General features: G+C 40.6%; 1 protein-coding gene across 5 annotated transcripts in view; it reads left to right on the top strand.

Moving 5' to 3' along the window:
• The window catches only part of CPEB3 (cytoplasmic polyadenylation element binding protein 3), a 176758-nt gene that overhangs the window by 103607 nt on the left and 52779 nt on the right, over positions 1-20372 (top strand). For all 5 annotated transcript variants that reach the window (XM_082673966.1, XM_082673967.1, XM_082673964.1 and 2 more), the window contains exons 5-6: positions 6240-6407; positions 8371-8460. In XM_082673966.1, coding sequence (XP_082530092.1) covers positions 6240-6407; positions 8371-8460 — 258 coding nt within the window. The remainder of the gene's footprint in view (positions 1-6239; positions 6408-8370; positions 8461-20372) is intronic.

Below are 20372 nucleotides of genomic sequence, written 5' to 3'. Positions count from 1 at the left end.
GCTCCTTGTAAAACTAAGATGGAAAGGGTCAGGCTTGGAGTGGAAGTATTGGGCCAGGAGTGCCCTGGAGCTGCTGGATTGACAGCAGAGACGTGGCAGCTCAGAGGTGAGGTCCAAGCAGTTTTAGCAGCACAGCATGGCTAGTGGGCTTTTGTTTTCCCTGCGTAAGCTGCAGGAAACGGAACCTCCTGGGGAAGAGTTATCTTGGACAAACCTTCCATGCTTAACTAGGCTTTGCAGGTTTCTTATTTGGCCCTTGTCTTCCAAGTCTCCTTTAGCTTTTTTTTTTTTAATAAATAAATAAATTTATTTATTTATTTATATTTTTAATTTTTGGCTGTGTTGGGTCTTTGTTGCTGTGCGCAGGCTTTCTCTAGTTTTGGCGAGCGGGGGCTACTCTTTGTTGTGGTGTGTGGGCTTCTCATTGCAGTGGCTTCTCTTGTTGAGGAGCACGGGCTTCAGTAGTTGTGGCTCATGGGCTCTAGAGCACAGGCTCAGTAGTTGTGGCGCACGGGCTTAGTTGCTCCGCGGCATATGGGATCTTCCTGGACCGGGGGTTGAACCCGTGTCCCCTGCATTGGCAGGTGGATTCTTAACCACTGCGCCACCAGGGAAGTCCAAGGCTCCTTTAGCCTTAAGTCATCTCTACATCCAGAGATTTTTTGTCCATTTACTGGACCAAAAACTACATTCTGCTTATTAATTGAAAATAGATATCAGAAAACCAGACCATTGGTGGAAGAGAAAGCCAAATGGCCAAAGTGCAGCAGTTGAGAAGTATTTCTCCTGTTTCTGTTGAAATACTGAATATGAATATTTTCTGTGAAAGTTTCATGAGATTCTAAAGCAGATTTATATGCTAGGTACATCGAATATAATTTTTGGTAAGTAACGTGACTTACTTAAAACATTTTGGTCTTGAGGAATGCCTTTTTTTTTTTTTAACATCTTTATTGGAGTATAATGGTGTGTTAGTTTCTGCTTTATAACAAAGTGAATCAGCTACATACCGAGCGGATCTCCCTGTGCTATGCGGCTGCTTCTTGGGGAATGCTTTTATTAAAGAAAAGATGTCAGAGAGATACTACTTTAGTAAAGCAGGGCCTCTCATGGGATACAGTTTGGGTACATCCTCTTCAGTTTCAGTTTCTAGTAATGCATGTCCAGGAACTAAAATTATACCAGTCTTCCCAGGGACTGTTTGTCATGGGAGGATAATTTATGCCAACCAAATGAATGCACGAATACCAACCTCTTTAGTCTACTGGACAGATCGGAATACCAGTGTTTCATCTTATCATGGAGATGGATGTAACAGAAATATAATTTCAGTGGCTGATTATTTTTCTGCTAGTTCAAGAGTCACCTCTTCATAATAAGGCACTAAATTCATAGAACAGCCCTTCAGGAGCTTATAATTAGAGCATAGGGAAATAGATGGTTTTCAGGCTTTGGAAAGATCAGATGAGCCATTCTGTCCCACATAGGAGTAATCCCGACAGTATTGTCAAAGTCCTCCTATCTCCTGTTGATATGAGCTGGGTAAATGCTGCAAGTTCTTAGTCTACCCTTCTGTCTTTTAAATGCTTCCTGCATACTAACTTTTTGTTCCATCAGTACTTGAGGCAGTCATGTTACAGTAAGGTTGACTAGATTCTAGATTTTGTATTCCATTCCTGAGCATATACTTTTTTTTTTCTTAAGTCTTTATTGAATTTGTTACAATATTGCTTCTGCTTTATGTTTTGGTTTCTTGACCCCAAGGCATGTGGGATCTTAGCTCCCCGACCAGGGATCGAACCCTCACCCCCTGCATTGGAAGGCGAAGTCTTAACCACTGGACTGCCAGGGAAGTCCCATCGTATACTTTTCTTAACTTGATTGAACTTGGATGTTTCCCAAGGCTCCATACACTTCACACAATGTCTCTTTTAGTGGCTGTCTGCTACAGACAGATAATCTGCATTTCAGTGGTTCTTAAGTTTGAGCATAGGAATCACTGAGGAGATTTGTTAAAAGTGCAGATTTTCAAGTTTGACCTCCATGATTCAATTTAAGTAGATCTGAGGATTGAGTTCTGAGACCTGTATTCTTAGTTCTTTAACCTACAGTTAGAGAAACATCACGTATGTGTGAATTCTTAGCAGTTTAATTTCCAGGGGCAAATTTATTACTAAAGTCTGCGGTACTCTATATACTAATAATAAGACAGAAGTTTGGTTTTAAAACCTTGGAAAGTTTCTTAAGTACCCATAACCAATTTTTAAAACAGCCCAAATTTTTGCAATTAACATTTGCTTTTATTTTCTTTGCCAAAATACTCCGGGGAAGCTGTGGTTATGTTGGCCATGCAGAAAGAAAGTTCTCTTTGTTCCAGAATGTCTTGAACATCCGCTGCTTCTCCTCACTGATCTGGTTCAAGACTTCCTCATCTCTCAACTGGACAGTCACAAATTTGTTCAGAATTTCACCCCATCCTCCCTCCCCCTGGGTGCAGATTGCTAGTGGAGGTGATGTAGCTATTGTAGGATTTGGGGTAGAGGGAATAACATGGTCCGGGGCATCTTAGAGAAGTCATTCTGACAGGATGGAAGATGGATTAGATGGGAGTATCAGAGTCTTCAGGGAGTGAGTGTGGTTTTTCAAAAAAAGTTAGTATTAGAATGAAATAGCAAATTTGGAAAATGTGGAAATTTCCTGTTGCTTTTGTAATATATACTGTAAAACGAATGCTTGAACAAACAGAAGGAGGAGAAAAGGTCTCAATTTTCTAGGAACAGGATCCCATCTCTTGCCGTCCTCACACCTGTATGTTGTGTGCCAGCATTTATTTGCACATACTGTTTTCCTTTCTTGTCTACTGCCTCGCTTTTAACACTTACTGAATACCTATTTTATGTGCCCTTATTAGAACATGAAGATACAGTGGTGAACAAGATTAAATTGGTCCTTGTCCTAATAGAGCTTACAGTTTCACGGGGTTGGGAAACGAGATACCAAATGAAAACCCGTATGATAGCATAATGGTAATTGAGGGAAAAATGTTAGGAAAAGTGCTGTGAGTGGATAGAAATGGGCATCTAATCTAATCTAGAAGGTCAGGAAAGTTCTACCTGAGTTTCAATGACTTTTCAGCTTAGATCTGAAGAATTGATAGGAATTAACTAGAAAACTGGGGAGTTGAGAGGAGGGTGTTTGTTTTGGGTAGGGGGAACACCTTGTCCTTAGGGCCTGAAGCAGGGAGGAATAATCAGAAGTTTCTAAAGAGGTCTGGGTGATTGGAGATTAGTGAACCAGAGGGAGAGGCAGCAACTATGATGAAGGAGAGGTAGGCAGAGGCCTTACAGTTTACAGTGTTTTTGTACTTTATCCAAATAAGGGGTGAGGGGTTTTAAGAATGGGGTGAAGAGTGTAGTTACATGTTCAGATTAATATTTGAAATTGGTGACTTTGGCTGTTTTATAGAGAAAGCATTGTGAGGTACAAGGTAGAAATCAGTAGACTGTATAGGTTGTTGTATAGACTCATTAGGCTGTTCAGGGGAGAGATGATGGCAATCTGGACCAGGGTGTTAGGACTGAAGGTGGAGAGAACTAAATGGATTGAAGAATTATTTTGTAGCTTGAGTTGGTAGGACTTAGTGAGAGATGGATTAGATGTGGAATATGAAGGAAAGGGATGTCAGGGATGACTCCTAGATTTCGAGATTGAATTGAGTGTGGATAATAGTCATTTTTATTGAGATTGCAGGGGTTGCTAGAGGCGCAGGTTTGGAGGGAAAGATAAGAGCTGTTTTGAAAGTTCTTTCTCTGTGGATTCTTATTCTTCACCTTAGAAACTCCCACTCCCACAAGATTCTGCTCAAAATTGTCCTCCTGTGAAATCACTATAAAGCCCTCCCCACCCCTCGCTCTTTTTCTGTAGAGCAGTAAATTGTGCCATTGTGTCACTTGGTAAAGTCTTCTCTTAGTATTTCTCTATTTTATAATTATGTGCTTGCCTATCTCTCACCAGACTTGATTTCTTTGCCAGCGACATCCAAATAACTATCTATCCTGTTCCTGGAATGTGGATAAACATTTCTTCAAGTGTTTTCCACTGAGTTATACATGTATGTTAAAGTTTCCTTTATCTTAAATCCAAGTAATGTTAGATTAAGTGATTTTACTGCAGAACTTTTCCCAGTCTTTGTATTCTTTTTTTTTTTTTTTTTCCAGTCTTTGTATTCTAATATGGCTTGTGAATCTCTGGGAAGGGCATAAGGTGTGCAGTATTTTCCAATATTATTTAGTTCTCCCAATCCCTCCCCGCCCCCACCAGCTTTTGTTTTCTGAGCATTTCATGTTACTAGTGTTGAGGGTAAGAGGCAGGGATAGGAACATAATGTGGGAAATGCTGATTTGGGTGTGTGAGTAGGCCTAGGCACATAATTCACTGAGCGTGGACTATGTGAAAAGCAAATCCGACAGCCGTGGGAGAACATCTCTGGATGTTTTGGGGAAGCTCGTTTTGCCTATAGTTGCTGCAGATCTAGTTCTTTTACCCCGAATGAACAAAACAGACATCAGGGGATGAGAATTTACTGTCTATTGTTTGTCCTTGCCAGGCTAAAAATGCTAGGTAACACGAGGTGACAAATTTTGTTCTGTTTCTTTGTAGCTAAGCTGGGAAGAGCTGAACAAAAAATTCTTTGGTCCTTTTACTTATTAACTCTCAACATCAAAACAGTGCCTTTTCTAAAAAAAAAAAAAAACAGTGCCTTTCTTATACCACCTGGGTTGTTCATAAAATAAACAGAGTTATATTAGTAACTTTTTTACAGAAGAATTAATGTTCAGTATTTTTCTAGGGCTATTTATATTCTGTTTTAGAGAGTTGGCTGTAGTGATGCAGAACCTAGGTCTCAGGGAAATATAGAGAGGAGAGACTAAATAGGGAAGACAGTGTCCTGTTTTTGAAGAGTGTATGATTTATTTTAGAGGGGAATTTTTCTTTTTTTCAGAAGTTAGAGAGCTCAAGATAGTTCAGTTTTAGAGTGGATCCTAGTGGAAACCTTTACTAGGAACTCACTGACTCAAACAAATATATATATATATATATTTTTATTTTTAATAAATTTATTTTTATTTATTTTTGGCTGTGTTGGGTCTTCGTTGCTACATGCAGGCTTTCTCTAGTTGGCGGCGAGCCGGGACTACTCCTCATTGTGGTGCGTGGGCTTCTCACTGCGGTGGCTTCTCTTGTTGCGGAGCTCAGGCTCTAGATGTGCGGGCTTCAGTAATTGTGGCGCACGGGCTTAGTTGCTCCGCGGCATGTGGGATCTTTCCAGACCAGGGCCCGAACCCATATCCCCTGCAATGGCAGGCGGATTCTTAACCTCTTCTACCACCAGGGAAGACCTATATATATTTTTTAAACTTAGATTTTATTTTGTGATGCCAGATGGCATTATTATGTTACATTTATTGACAGACTTTAACTGCTGGCATCTTTCTTATGTCATGTGGAGTGGGTAGGGCCTTTACTCTACAGACTTTATTTGGCTATAGAGTTAACAATAGACATCGTTTTTTTGAGTGATATAAAATACAGCTTAGATTAATAAAGATGTCATAACCACATCTGCATCTATACTCCCATATCTTAATTTACATGTCTTCATTTACTTGCCCCACCCTTTTTTATTGTGGATGTTTATTTCTAAATTGGAGTAGCTTGGAATGGCAGGGAAAACTTGATCATTTTTAGTACTGCTATCAGAGAAGTTATCAGCCTCTGTCATCAGTTTAATATTCCATCAGCTATCAGACCCAGTCTTTAGACATGAACCTCTGAAATCACCATAAAGAACAATCAAAATCTGTCAATAAAGATTACTTTTCCATTTATTTTAAGAAAACCCTGGGGAAAGGAAAAACAACTGCTGAATACTTTTAGCAGCAGTGATAAGGACTGTATGAGTAAAACGTAGTAATTTTTTTAGCAGCGAAAACAGCTGCAATTTTTGACGCTTCTTCCTTAATATCGATCCAGTTGTTTCTGTGCTGTACATACTTTTACACAAAAATGATACTATAAACTTGTCTAGACCTGGTAACCTGCAGTTGCTTATTCTATTGAAAAAGTCACAGCTCAGGATATATTTTTTGGAATGCTTCACTCTGTGCTTCAACTCCTAATAAAGCATGTGTTGTCCAGGAAAATAATTTTAACCATAGAAACTCCCACATTTGTTTCAGGTCGATCTTCTCTCTTTCCCTTTGAAGATGCCTTCCTGGACGACAGTCACGGCGATCAGTCCTTGTCATCCGGCTTAAGTTCTCCCACTCGCTGTCAAAATGGGGAGCGAGTAGAACGCTACTCTAGAAAGGTGTTTGTTGGAGGCCTTCCCCCTGATATCGATGAAGGTACAATGCACTCACTTTATAATGACTTTATAAAGGCCAGGTTTGTTATTTGTGTGATTTGACCCTACCTCTCTTCTTGAAGGCAGCTTCAGGACGTTCATATCTTGGTGTCAGGAGTTGAGGATATTTGATAGATGGGGAAGTGAGAGATTGTGCACTTTAGGTCTGCTTTTCATACATAGCAGTCTTCGAACAACTTCCCATTTCCTAGTTTTTGTTTGGGGATACATTTTAAATAATAATGAGAGCTAATATGTATGAAACTCGTACCACAAGCCCATTGTTGTGCCAGGTGCTTTACATTAGCTTGTTTAATCTCCATAGCTACCCTGTAAGGCGTCTCCTCCCAGCTCTGTTTTGTGGGTGAGGAAACTAAGGATCAGAGAGAAACAGCTTATCCAGGGTTATGCAGCTAATGGTGCAGCTGGAATCAAAGTCAGTCTGATTCCAGAGCTTTTGCTCCTATCCATCACACCATACCATCTCATATTTTAATGTAGATACCTATTAATGAAACACCCCCTCTTGCCTTTAAAAGAATGAAGACTTATTGGAATATTTCCTAATAACATTTTTGAGATACTGCCAATCCAAAAGTGAGTTTCACTTATGCCTAAAGCCAGCCAACATATAGTAGGTTGTCAATAACTATTTGTTGAATGGACAAATGAAATAGAATTGTGACAAAGTTACCTCAAGGGAAATAACAGTGGCTCTAATTCTAGTAGGCTTTGGATCTGCTATAAAAACATTGTTAAAGCAGAATTGTTTTGCCAGTATTATTTAAGCTATGCTATTTCTCTGATTTATCATGATTTTCTTTTTTTCATAATGAGAGAAGAATAGTCTCTAAAAATAGTTTTACTTTAGGCTTACTGCTTTAAGGTTGTACATTTTCCTCTAAACTATTCTTCTACTAGTGTTAATCTCATCCATGGATTGGATTTTTCTTTAAGACCAAGTTTTTGATCATGGCTGAGAGAGTGGCAATTTAAACCTGATTAGGAGCTCAGTTATAACCTTCTGCTTTGAGTCAAAAGTCAGAAGGAAAAGATAAATTTGTTAAGCTATAACTTTTGAAACATTTTCTTTATAGGCTGTGTAGTAGGTATGTATGAGAGAAAGAGACCATTGACTTTAGCTTTTTCTTATCCCTAAATAGAATTACCTACTTATTGTCCCTACTCCTCACCAAAGGTATAATATTTCTAAAACAATCTTAATAATAATCTAAGATTAATAATCTTAGAGATTATTTCACCACACAAGTGGAAGTGTATTTTAAATATTTTGTGTATTTTTGCCTCTTTTTCTAAAAACAGAGAACATTCCTATTTTTAGAATCTCCTTTTTACTTGACAGAGAGGTCACCTTAGCTAATGTCAGATTTTTTTCCTTCCAAATTCTTTATATCAGGTTTATTGGAAGTGAAGAAGGGAAGTGAATTATAGTTAGAAACACATTCTGCATTGTTGAAATACAATGGTGTTTCACTTAGTAAGTTTGACTTCTGTAAAAATGCTTTAAAATATAGCTCTCAAAACATTTTAAAATAGGACTTCCCTGGTGGCGCAGTGGTTAAGAATCTGCCTGCCAATGCAGGGGACACGGGTTCGAGCCCTGGTCTGGGAAGATCCCACATGCCACGGAGCAACTAAGCTTGTGAGCCACAATTACTGAGCCCGCATGCTACAACTACTGAAGCCGGCACGCCCTAGAGCCCGTGCTCCACAACAAGAGGAGCCACCGCAATGGGAAGCCTGCACACCGCAACGAAGAGTAACCCTCGCTCACTGCAAATAGAGAAAGCCCGCGTGTAGCAACAAAGACCCAACGCAGCCAAAAATAAAATAAATAAATAAATATATAAGAAAAAACATTTTAAAATAAAAAGACATATTTTATGCTATTCTGTTTGCAGTATTATTTTCTCTTCTGCTAAGAGTCCTTCTTTGTTTTGTAGATGAGATCACTGCCAGCTTTCGCAGGTTTGGACCTCTCGTCGTAGACTGGCCTCACAAAGCTGAAAGCAAGTCGTATTTTCCTCCTAAAGGTAATGCGCTTAAAATGTCTGCACTGCCTGCCTGTTGGAGAGCTAACATGATAATTCAATAAAAGGCAGCCTTTTAACTCTGAAAACAGCTGTTGATTTTTTCCCTCCAATTAAGAAAACATTTTAATGTTGATCATCTTTTCATATTTTACTGTTTCCACTTGGAGACTATTCTCCCAGGAGCACACTGACTGTTTCGTGGCATCTACTTTTATTGACAGTGAGATCCTGTGAGTTTATTGTGAACGAGCCTTGGCTAACTTTTCATTAACTGAGAGAAGAGATCTAGGGTTTTGAGGAATGTCAGCAATGGAAAAGAAAAGATCGTTTTGAGTCAAATTTTATTAGTAGCCCATAGCCCTATGGTTTTATAGATCTTATAAACCCCAGACTTGGGAAAGCTAGTGACTGAAGAATGACATTATATAAAATTACTTTTATCCATGTCTGTATCTTAAGTGACTTAGCCTTTTAACAGGTAGAGGGCACACTAACAAAGGACTCTTTACATGACCTTGCTTCCCTTATTATTATTTTTTTTTTTTGCGGTACGCGGGCCTCTCACTGTTGTGGCCTCTCGTGTGGAGCACAGGCTCCGGACGCGCAGGCGCAGCGGCCATGGCTCATGGGCCCAGCTGCTCCGTGGCATGTGGGATCTTCCCAGACCTGGGCACGAACCTGTGTCCCCTGCATCAGCAGGGGGACTCTCAACCACTGCGCCACCAGGGGAGCCCCGAACTTCCCTTATTATTTTTTTGTTTGTTTGTTTGGGTTTTTTTTGCAGTACGCAGGCCTCTCACTGTTGTGGCCTCTCCCGTTGCGGAGCACAGGCTCCGGACACGCAGGCTCAGCGGCCATGGCTCACGGGCCCAGCCGCTCCACGGTATGTGGGATCTTCCCGGACCGGGGCACGAACCCGTGTACCCTGCATCGGCAGGCGGACTCTCAACCACTGCGCCACCAGGGAAGCCCTTTCCCTTATTTTTGATAGGCTTTTTTCTTAGTTTATGAGGGCATGAAAATATATCACTTTGTTTATAGTTTGTCATTTTTGTGGAATCTAGGGAACTTTTCTGGTGATATTAATTCTACATATGTTCCTAGATTTATATTGAAGAGTGTTTTGAGTTAAAGAGAAAGTTTTCTTCTTGTGTTCTGTATGTTTCAAGGATGTCCTTCATCTCTAAGGAATTGGGTTTTGATGTGTATTATTGTATAACAGTACTCACCACAAGAAGATGGAGTCAAAATACTTGTCCTTCCTGGGCCTTGTATAGGAATCAAATTATAGCTTAACCTAGGAAAGGCAGGAGCTTCCTTTTATGTCTGGTTTATTAGATTTGTCACCTGTACTTCTCCCCACTCTCTTTATAGCCTATGAAAAATAATATAAGGCTGTTTGTTTGCTTTTAACATTCTTCTGTTAATCTTCTCCAGTAATTTTTAAAATTAAGTTTTATGTTAGTCAAAAAAGATAAAGATCATCATGCTGATTATTTCAGTGAAGGAATGTATTCACTTTGTGGTGCATGTATAACACTAAAGAAACATGTTTAAAACATGTTTTTAAGAATGCTAATGGTTTGTTGAATCAGAATAGTAGTATTTCAGTGAATGAATGAGTTCACCACACTGTGCTGCATGTAATACACTCTGTAAAGTCACATGTATAACAAGATGTTCCTGAGAGTACTAGCTGCATATATGAATGAAGGCAGTGTTATTTCAGTGAAAGGATGTATTCACCACACTGTGGTGCATGTAACACACTCTGTAAAATGACATGTATAAAAGATATTTCTAAGAGTACTAGTTGAAAAAAAAATCATCATTCTGAGAAGGTTATAAAAATGATTCTGGGATAAAAGGTGTCAGGTGATCATTGTAAAAAATAAAAATGAAGATAAGCACACTTATGGTCATGTCCAAAGAAAATTATCCCAAATCTACCTCTGTCAGAGATAATCACTGTATACATTTTATTAAATATCCTTCTTATATCTCTTTATGAATATATACATATATATGAAATTTAAAATTTTACATAAATGGGATCACACTATATATGCTGTTTAATAACCTGCATTTCCCCCCCAGCAATGTCAACATCTTTCTGTAAGAAACCTATATTATCCTTAATGACCTTGTTTTATTTAATCAGTCCTAGTGATGGTCATTTAAGTTGCTTTCAGTTGTTTTTTCTCATGGATGATGCTTCAGTGAATATCCTTGTGCCTTCATTTTTTTTGCTTTTTTCTAATTACCTCTTAGGGTGAATTTCCAGAAGTGAGGCACATATTTATACGTACTGCCAAGCTGCCCTTAACAAAGGTCATACACATTTATGTTCCCAGTAATAGTACCTGATTCGTAAAACTTTGTTTTATTGAGGGTCTAGCGATATGGCTCTTTTTTGATCTTTGCCAATCTGATGGTTAAAATAACGTCTTTTTTGGCATTTTTTTCTCTTACTGGCCATTTGAATTTATTATTTTACTTTCTTACATCGACATCTCATTTCCCTCTGGAATTTATAATGGAGTAAGTCACAAAAAAGGATCCAACTTTATTTTTCCCGGTATCATGCCAGTTGTCCCAGCAGTCATTTATTGACAGTTCCATTTTTTCCTCATTGATTTGAGTCATTAGAATTAAGTATTGGTTGGAAGATCATCTCTTCTGTTTCCCTACACTGAATTTCAAAGACTTAGTTTTAAAAAAAGGTAAAGAATTTTATTAGTAATTTTGTTTACATGTTAGAATGATAGTTTTTTTGATATTTTGGATTAAAGAAAGTATATTAAAATTAACTTCTCCTGTTTCTTTTTAACTTTTTAAATGTAGATATTGGAAAATTTTAAATTACATATGTGACTCATATTTATTGGACAGCACACCTGCAGAACACGAGTCAGCAAACTATCTTTGGCCTGTGAGCTAAGCATGGTTTTTATATTTTTAAGGGTTGTGGAAACACACACACACACACACACACACACACACACACACACACACACACACAAGAATAGGTAACAGAGACTATACGTGTCCCTCAAATCCCTCTGCAAAAAGTTTATTGACTCCTGTTCTAAAACAGCCCAGAGAATTGTTCATTTAGCTTCTGAGACATCCAGTGACAAAGGAGGCAGTTTATTTCAGAGGAAGTCTATGTATTTGCAGACCTAACTAATTATTAAATTTTGTTCTTCTATTGAAGGTGGTCATTGTAAAAAGTAAAAATGAAGATAAACATATATGGTCATGCAGTCTTTACCCAGTGGTCAATTGTGTTCGATAAAGTAAAACTGAGTCATTATTGTGACATATATTTCTCGGTACTTAAAGAACTGTCAGTTTCTCTTTAAGTCTTCTCTTTTCCAAGCTACCTATTTTCCCATCTCTAGTCATACCTTATGCCTAATGGATTCTGGACCACCATTATTCTTGTTTGCCTTTTCTGTGCATATGTCTTCTCTACAATATCCTACTTAAATTTGTTTCTGAGAGTTGAAGAGAGAACATTTGCGTTGGTATGAGCAGTATAGAGTTTAGCAGCTCTATGAACTCCGTGGTTTTGGTACCACTCCTATGTAACAGCACAATAATAGAGAATTGTAGAACGTTAGAGAAAGTGCCCTTATTTTATAGCTGAGGTTAAGTGTTGAGATGGACTAGGGAGAGCCAGGCCAAGAAGAGAATCTGGATCTCCTGATTCTGGTCCTCAGGCTTGCATCCTCCGAGAGCAGATTGCCTTTCTGGTGATTTTGGGGTCAAGTAGGAGAAATAATTATACTGTTGGCTCCTGTTGTGTTTTGCTCTCAGCTAAAGTCTGAAGGTTGACCTAGTTTGGAAGGACCTAAAGAAATTTGGTGTTATTCCAAGATTGAAGTAACTTTGAGAATCCATGCCCATTGCTTTGAACATTGGGAACATCTAAGTAGTTCACCCCAAACTGTTCTGTGCCTTCTTAATAATACCTCCTCATGCTGTTTCTATTTTCCTTAAATTCCTTAGGTTTTAATTCAGGTCAGTGCTTTTTTGGTAATCCCCCTCTTGCCGATTATAGTTTTCTTAGGTCACCTCAGCTTGGCCATAAGGCACCATTCCTTTGGCTGTATGCTTTAGGCTTATGTGTAAATAAGAGGAAAATATGAACCATTCACTACTGAGTCCTCCTGTCTATTTCTCAGAAAGTGTATGCCTAATGAAATAAACAGAACCATTCATGTATCCAGCAGGTATACGTGTACAGATGTGGAGTACAGTTTGTAAAACCATGACCATTTCAGTGGACTGTGGAGAACTTAATATCCATGTAGAGAAACAGTGACCAAGCACGTCAGCTGTCCCCTTAAGTGTTGTTGGGCCAGCAGAGTGGGAGGTGATGGAGACTGGGGTTCTCTCCAGCACAAAGCCACTAAGGCATTTGATCAACTCTTTGAGGATATGCAGAGCCCTCTGGATCATTTGTCTGTGGGCCACAAACAGGTAATTGCTTGGTGTTCTCCAGAGCACCTCTGAGAACCTGGAGGCAAAAGAAGGCATGGAAATCAGATCGTGTCATGATATATTCTCAGACCTCCTGAACTTAGAGTCCTGTGGGGAAAATTAAAAGAAGTCAAATAGTCACAATATACCACAATTATAAACTATAATAGTTCTCTAAAGGAAAAAATGGAGAGTGCGGTGACTCTGAAAGGGGGAAATCGATTTGCATTGGGTATATGGAGAGAGCTTCTTTGAGAAAATAGCGATTAAGTAGACCTGAAAATTGAGGAGTTAACTAGAAAGCGTAGGGAAGCAAGTTCCAAGCAGAGGAGTACCATATGGGAAATAGTGAGTATGAAAAGGGCTTTATTACCTTTGAAGAAATGAAGGAAGTATGGTTGGAATGTTGTGAGGGTGGAGAACATGACGTGAAAAGAAAGTCTTGAAAAAAAAGTACGATTATTTTCCCTTCCCTGAATTGCTCTAGTCCCCGAGAGAGAGTAGATACAAAGGCATTTGTGTGGTGTTTGTCTTTGGGGTAGAGACAGAATAGAGTTGGGTCAAATAGAAATATCAGTTTAAAATACTTTCAAATTGGGGCTTCCCTGGTGGCGCAGTGGTTGAGAGTCCGCCTGCCGATGCAAGGGACATGGGTTCGTGCCCCGGTCCGGGAAGATCCCACATGCCGTGGAGCAGCTAGGCCCGTGAACCATGGCCGCTGAGCCTGTGCGTCCGGAGTCTGTGCTCTGCAACTGGAGAGGCCACAATAGTGTGAGGCCCGCGTACCGCAAAAAAACAAACAAACTTTCAAACAGCTATTGATAAAGCTGAAGCAAGTCTTCCTTTGTGTTTTCTGCCTTTGGTTCTTGATGATGAAAAGAAATTCAACTCTAATCAAAATATTGAGGAAGTTTCCTGAGATTGCATTCTCATGCTTTTTACTTCTGGAATAGTAGAGTTGGAGTTGTGAGTCCTGGAGAGGGAGGTTCTCCCAAATGTTAGCTCATGAACCAAATCCTGCATTTGTACAAAATACTAATCAACATCACTATGTTTATAGTAGGTAGTAAAGAGTACAGGCTCTGGAGTCAGCTGCCTGGGTTGAATTCCTGTTCCACTACTTGCCATTGCTGTATCTTTGGGGTGATTATTAATCTTCCTAAATCTCTCTCCCTCTCTCTGTCTCTTTTTTAAAAAAATTTTTTTAATTAATTTATTTTTATTTTTGGCTGCCTTGGGTTTTTGTTGCTGTATGCAGGCTTTCTCTAGTTGCGGCGAGCAGGGGCTACACTTATTGTGGTTCGCGGGCTTCTCATTGGGTGGCTTCTTGTTGCAGAGCATGGGCTCTAGGCGCATGGGCTTCAGTAGTTGTGGCACTCGGGCTCAGTAGTTGTGGCTCGCGGGCTCTAGAGCGCAGGCTCAGTAGTTGTGGTGCACGGGCTTAGTTGCTCCGCGGCATGTGAGATCTTCCTGGACCAGGGCTCGAACCTGTGTCACCTGCACTGGCAGGCGGATTCCTAACCACTGTGCCACCAGGGAAGTCCTGTCTCTCTCTCTTTTTTTTTTTTTTTTTGCGGTACGCGGGCCTCTCACTGCTGTGGCCTCTCCCATTGCGGAGCACAGGCTCCAGACGCGCAGGCTCAGCGGCCATGACTCACAGGCCCAGCCGCTCAGCGGCATGTGGGATCTTCCCGGACCGGGGCACGAACCCGTGTCCCCTGCATCGGCAGGTGGACTCTCAACCACTGCGCCACCAAGGAAGCCCTCTCTCTTTTTTTTTAACCTACAAAGTGGAAACAATAATACCACTTCTGGGTTTATGAGGATTAAATGAGACAGTGCACATAGGATACTTTCTTAGAGCTCAGATATCATTCAAGACTTTTTTTTCTTTTTTTTTTTAAGCAAGGGAGAGGTTAGGTTTAGTATTTGGTTTTGGTTTTTTAGCCAGGGTCAGCAAAACCGTTTAGCTGTTTTCTGTAATCAAGCTCATAAGAAGTAATAAGGACCATGAACTCCTAAGATAGTAGCATTGAGGTATTACTAGAATGAAGGGAGAAAGGGACCAGTGGTCTTACTGATAGATTAAATCATGATGGTGATAGATTTGATGGCAGGGTTGTGCTAAAATTCCTTCCACTGAATGGGAGAATCGTGACACTATTGAATGTGAGGGAGTCAGCAGAGGGAAAACCAGTTTGGTGTAGTGTTGAAATGTTCGAAGATCTGTAGAGTTTGGTATGTCCTCACAGCTTATCTGAGAGGAAATTCCTAATGGGCAGTTGGAATTGTGGCTAGGGAGTTTCGGAAAAGAGTCTGGAGCTGGAGGTACACATCTCTTGCGAATCATCTTTATAGCGTGGAGGGAAAAGAAAATGAAAAGCCATTAATAAGTAAGTTTTGTCAGGAACCAGAAAGAAAAAGAGGACATTGCAGTGGAGATGCAGGTGAGTGAAGGACTGGGGGTATGTCTGTGGCTATGGAGGTGCAAGGAAAGAAGCTTCAAGAAAGAATAGTCAGCACCATCAGATATCACAGCGTTATTGAGAAGTCCTTCATGGAATAAAGTTGCATGTGGCCCTCTTGTCAAGTACATGATCATAGTAATTTCTATTGTTATCCTAATTCTAGGCCTTAATATTTTAATGAAGTAGTAGAAGCAGAACAAAGCAATCTGGCCACAGTGAACAAGTGTTATATTATAAGCAGTGAGAATAATCCTGCCTCCCTAGTGGAGCCAACCATCATCACTTTTGTTTCCCTCCAGTCTTTATTCATATATATCTTTTTTTGTGGGAGTGTAATAATAGCAGAGATACAGTTTTCCATTCTCCTTCCTCCCAAGTTTCTGCTTAATTTTCATAGTTTTTAAGTGGCTGCCTAACCTACTGCTGCACCATAAGTTACTTGCTTGTTGGTTATGTAGGCTATTATAAATAAGGCTTCTGTTAATATATCCTTTTGTGTGTGGTTTTCCTTTCATAGTATTTTCTTTAGGATAAATTTGCAGCAGAAGCTTAACCAGAGTTAAAAGAAATGAAAATCCTAATGACTCCGGATTTGATATCACATGGCTTCCCAAAGCAATTTTCTTTATGAAGTTTATGCTAATTTGGACATCTGCAGCACATTTTCCGAGTCAGATAAATGGTACATTACAGTTGTGGACTTACCTTTTTGCCTACGTGTTTGGAATATAATGGACCCCTGCAGAAGCCAGGAACCACATCGATATGAATCTTGTACATGAAACATTTAAACCTTTTCCTCTTAGGTCTCATCGGTCAAGTCCTGGGTGTTCTTGGACATCATCTTCTGTCCTTCTCTGCCTTACCTTCTTCTCTGGCCACACTGACTCCTTTGCTATTCCTTGAGGTAAACTAAGGCTTCTCAGGGGCTTAGTACTTCCTTTTATCTAAAACCATCTTCCCCCAAATTTCTGAATGGACCACTCCTCTCTTCCCTTAGACAGACCTCTGCTCAAATGACACCTTCACAGGGAGACCTTTCTTGACTTCCTCATCTCACATAGCAGCCCCTCTACCCTCTTACTCTCTGTACCTCTTACCCTCATTTTATTTTTCCTCAAAGTACCTATTTTATCACAACCTGAAAAAAATTATATGTGTTTTTCTGCTTTCCAGATTGGAATGTAAGTTTTATGAGAACAGGGATTTTTATGTTTTGTTCACTGCTCTATACTCAGTACCTGCATCAACAGCTAGCCCTCAGATGTTTGTTAATGGATGAATTTTATCTTTGCAAATGATGAGCTCATTACTTGTAGAGTCCATCAAATTTTAGAGTTGCCCTAAAGATCGTCTCATTCTAATTCAACCTTTTTTTTTTTTTTTTTTTTTTTTTTTTTTGCGGTACGCGGGCCTCTCACTGTTGTGGCCTCTCCCGTTGCGTGTGCTCCGGACGCGCAGGCCCAGCGGCCATGGCTCACGGGCCCAGCCGCTTTGCGGTATGTGGGATCTTCCCGGACCGGGGCACGAACCCATGTCTCCTGCATCAGCAGGCGGACTCTCAACTACTGCGCCACCAGGGAAGCCCCAACCTTTATTTTAACCTAAGACTCAAAAGAGGTGATGTGTCTTTTCCTAGGAGCGCACAGCTCTTATTAGACAGACTTGAACTGGGAAGACTAATAGTTTATACTATTTTACCTGGTGAATTACCAAGAAAATAATTTTTGTTTTGCTAGGGTGTATAATTTGTGGGAAAGGAAGATAGGTTTAAACTATATAATCTGATAAATTATGCTGTTATTTACAGGGCTGGATTTTATTCAAAAATTAGCAACTTAAGCTATATGACCCATGGCACACTTTCATAGCTATTTAAAAATGAAAGTGATCCTTGGCTTTTTCCTGAATTCTTCTATTCTGTTGGCCACACTGACATAGCTGGGGTATTTCCAAAGAGCTGGTTTAGGCTGAGGCTATAGGTCTGAGCTGCCCTTTAGCTATAGCTTAACCATGGGATTTTGCCTCTGGGGTGATACCACACCATTTCTGGACATGAGGATCAGAGGGTTCTCTTGTGCTCCTTCAAATTGGGGAAGTAGTTATGAGTGACAAGGAAAGCCCAAAAATAGGAGCTGTGACACAACCAGGTGTCATGGAGACTGTGCTAGGGGGTGGCAGGCTGCGAGGATTTGAACAGCGGGAGCTATTAATTCTTCATTGTAATGTTCCACATTATCATGATTCAGCTCTTCTCTGCATGTGTGCTCCTCTCTGTTTGTGCTTCCAGTGGGCGAATTGTTTTCATATTTCTAGTTGGAGTCCAGAGAGAGGAAATCTGATTGGTTCCGTTCATCTTTTAACCCCTTGCTGTGACATAGGCCATCCTAATGGTAGTGGCCTTAGAATCCCTGACTGCTTAATAAAAAATAAAAGAAGCAAATGGTTTAGCTCTGCTTCCTCGAGCATGGGACTGGGAATGTGGCAGCTAGGAAGGTAAGTTGGGCAGGGCAAACTTTTATGATGGTAGATGTGCTTAGCATCACCTCCTTCATTGCCTCCTGGGAGAATAGCCCATGTCCAAAGTTGCTGTTACTGGAGCTACAAAAAAAAATGTCTACCTACCCTGAGCCTTCTACCCCTGCCTGGTTCTGAACCAAGCAGCTGCTCCTGATACTGCCAACAAACAGTCTTACCTCTTGTGGTGGGGCTGGGGCCAGGGAGAGGAGCTGGCATCTCCTGGGCAGTGAGCGCAGCTACACTATACCACTGTTGGCAGAGACCTCTGGGGCAAAGGCAGGGACAGCAGCCAGCTGCAGATGTTGGACAGGCGATTGGCCACATGGCTCTGAAGCTGTGTTAAGTCGATGGTGCTGGCATCCTCAGCCCATATGGAAGCCAGCTTCAGCCCTAGCAATTCAGGTGCATAGCCAGGTGGATCGAACAGTAACAGTCATGCATATTTATGCGAGAGTGACCCATGCCTTGCGCTCTGATGATTCCCTCCCACCTTGAGTAAAGTGTGTACTTTTAAGTGGCTGTTTCTACTGGTGATCACGTATTTCCTGTACACTGGTCAGGCTGACTTGACTGCCAGTCCTTGTGACCAAGGTCATGCAGGCATGGAAGTTTATACAATACCAGCATGGTTTGTGAACCTGGCATAAGCCGGGCCACATGGGATTCAGACTGACTTTGATCTGACCAGCTAAGGAGATGCTGTTTGAAGAACAGGAAAGAGGACTCTACTTGAAATGGGCAAAACAGGTCATTGTGAAGCTACAGTGGGCTGGATTCACAGCATCTCTTTCCTTTTTCCTTCAGTTTGTCTAACTCTGGCTTTGGAAAGGAAAGTTTTCAAACTTCACATTTTTTTCCCTTGTAGCGTAACTTGGATGAAAATAAGTCAGTGTTGTTTTAGGCCCAGATTCCAAGTTTTTCCACCTTCTGAGTTATATAAACTGATCGAGTTGGGAACCTAATGGAGTTTTAGCGTGTACTTAACGTTTTTCAGTTTGTAAGCTTTTGAGTAATACTCGGCCTTTTTTTTTTTTTTAATGCAGGTCCTGGCTTATAGTACTCATACTCTTTGGTGAATTATGAATCCTGTATTTTAATATTTGACTGATTGAAGTTTTTGCTCTCCGGATGGATTTTCTCATAAAAACATGGAAAGTGTATTGCAGAGCAGCAAGAGTGGACTTTTTGTTCTGTTTTGTCCTGTTTTGAACAGATGGAGCAGCATTCTATTGTTGCTTTTAAAAGCTTAGCACACCCTCAGTTTAAACTGTTCTGTTAAACATTTCTCTCTTTTGCGTTATATTAAAGGGGAACTGTTAGAGTTAGTGTTTGATTTCAAAGCATTAATAGTTTGAGGGACTGTATAAAACGGAATGGGCAGAAGGAATGTACAGGCCACAGGACAAAGCTGAGCAGCACTTAAATAACATAGACATCTTGTACTGTGTCACAGCAGTACTTGTTGTGCTATCCCCAGGCAGAGGTGCTGGAAAGGGAGGGATGCTTGTTCAGTTCAGAGAAGCCAAAACCACCCCCGATGAGAACTTTCTTTTGAAGAGAGTAAAATTCAGGAACTGAAATGCCAGCTGCAAATTTGGTAGGCTGAGGCAGAGAGAATGTTTTAGAAGAGGGCGTAGCTTGGGGCAGGACTTGCTGACAGGAATTGGATAGGGCTAAGGCTATGAGCAAGAGAGACCAAGAGAGGATGTATCATTTGAAAGAGTTCAGAATGGGAAGCTGACTGAGAGGATCTGGTGAAACATTTTGAAAGCTGAGAGCAAAGACTTGGGTTGTCTTTCAAAATAGAACGGGATAGCCTTAATCTTGAGGAGAAATGGTGACGCCAAGAAAACCCATTGGCAGCAGCGTTAAGAACTCATCAGAGGAGCGTTGAAGTGCAAGGAGGAGAAATTAGATTGTCAGAGTTCAGGCAATCTACAAGCAGGGCTGGACTAAAGCTTCATCTTCAGGGAAGCGTCTACTGGGTTAAAATGTAGAATTTGCCAATTGTTTGATGCTGCGTGAGGCAGAGCAACAAGCAGTGGGGCAAGAACTAGATATTTGTGGACTCAGACATGGGTGCCAGCAGTTACCAGCTCGATGACCTTAAGCAAGTTATTTAATCCCTGAACCTCAGTTTACTCATCTGAGTTAATACTGCTCATTGTTATTAAAAGGGTTATGTGAGACAGTGTACATATGCAGCAGCACTTAGGCTTCATAGAGGTTAAATAATATTAGTGTCCTTCCCCCTGATGAAAATACGTTGTTCAGTAAAAATAAAACTGCCCAACTAGTTTGACCAGTTCCTTCCCACACCCCCAGTCTGATCTCAGTTTTCTTGGTCAGGTGCTTGTTAGAACTGACTGTGACTAGAACTGACAGATTTGGCAGACTTCACAAGGACCTCTTTATATAGGGAATGTGTGGTTACGT

This window comes from Grampus griseus (assembly GCF_964374135.1).
Source record: "Grampus griseus genome assembly, chromosome: 16".
NCBI classification, from domain to species: domain Eukaryota; kingdom Metazoa; phylum Chordata; class Mammalia; order Artiodactyla; family Delphinidae; genus Grampus; species Grampus griseus.
Note: the sequence above shows the minus strand (reverse complement) of the source record. Positions and strands in the feature narration are given on the sequence as shown.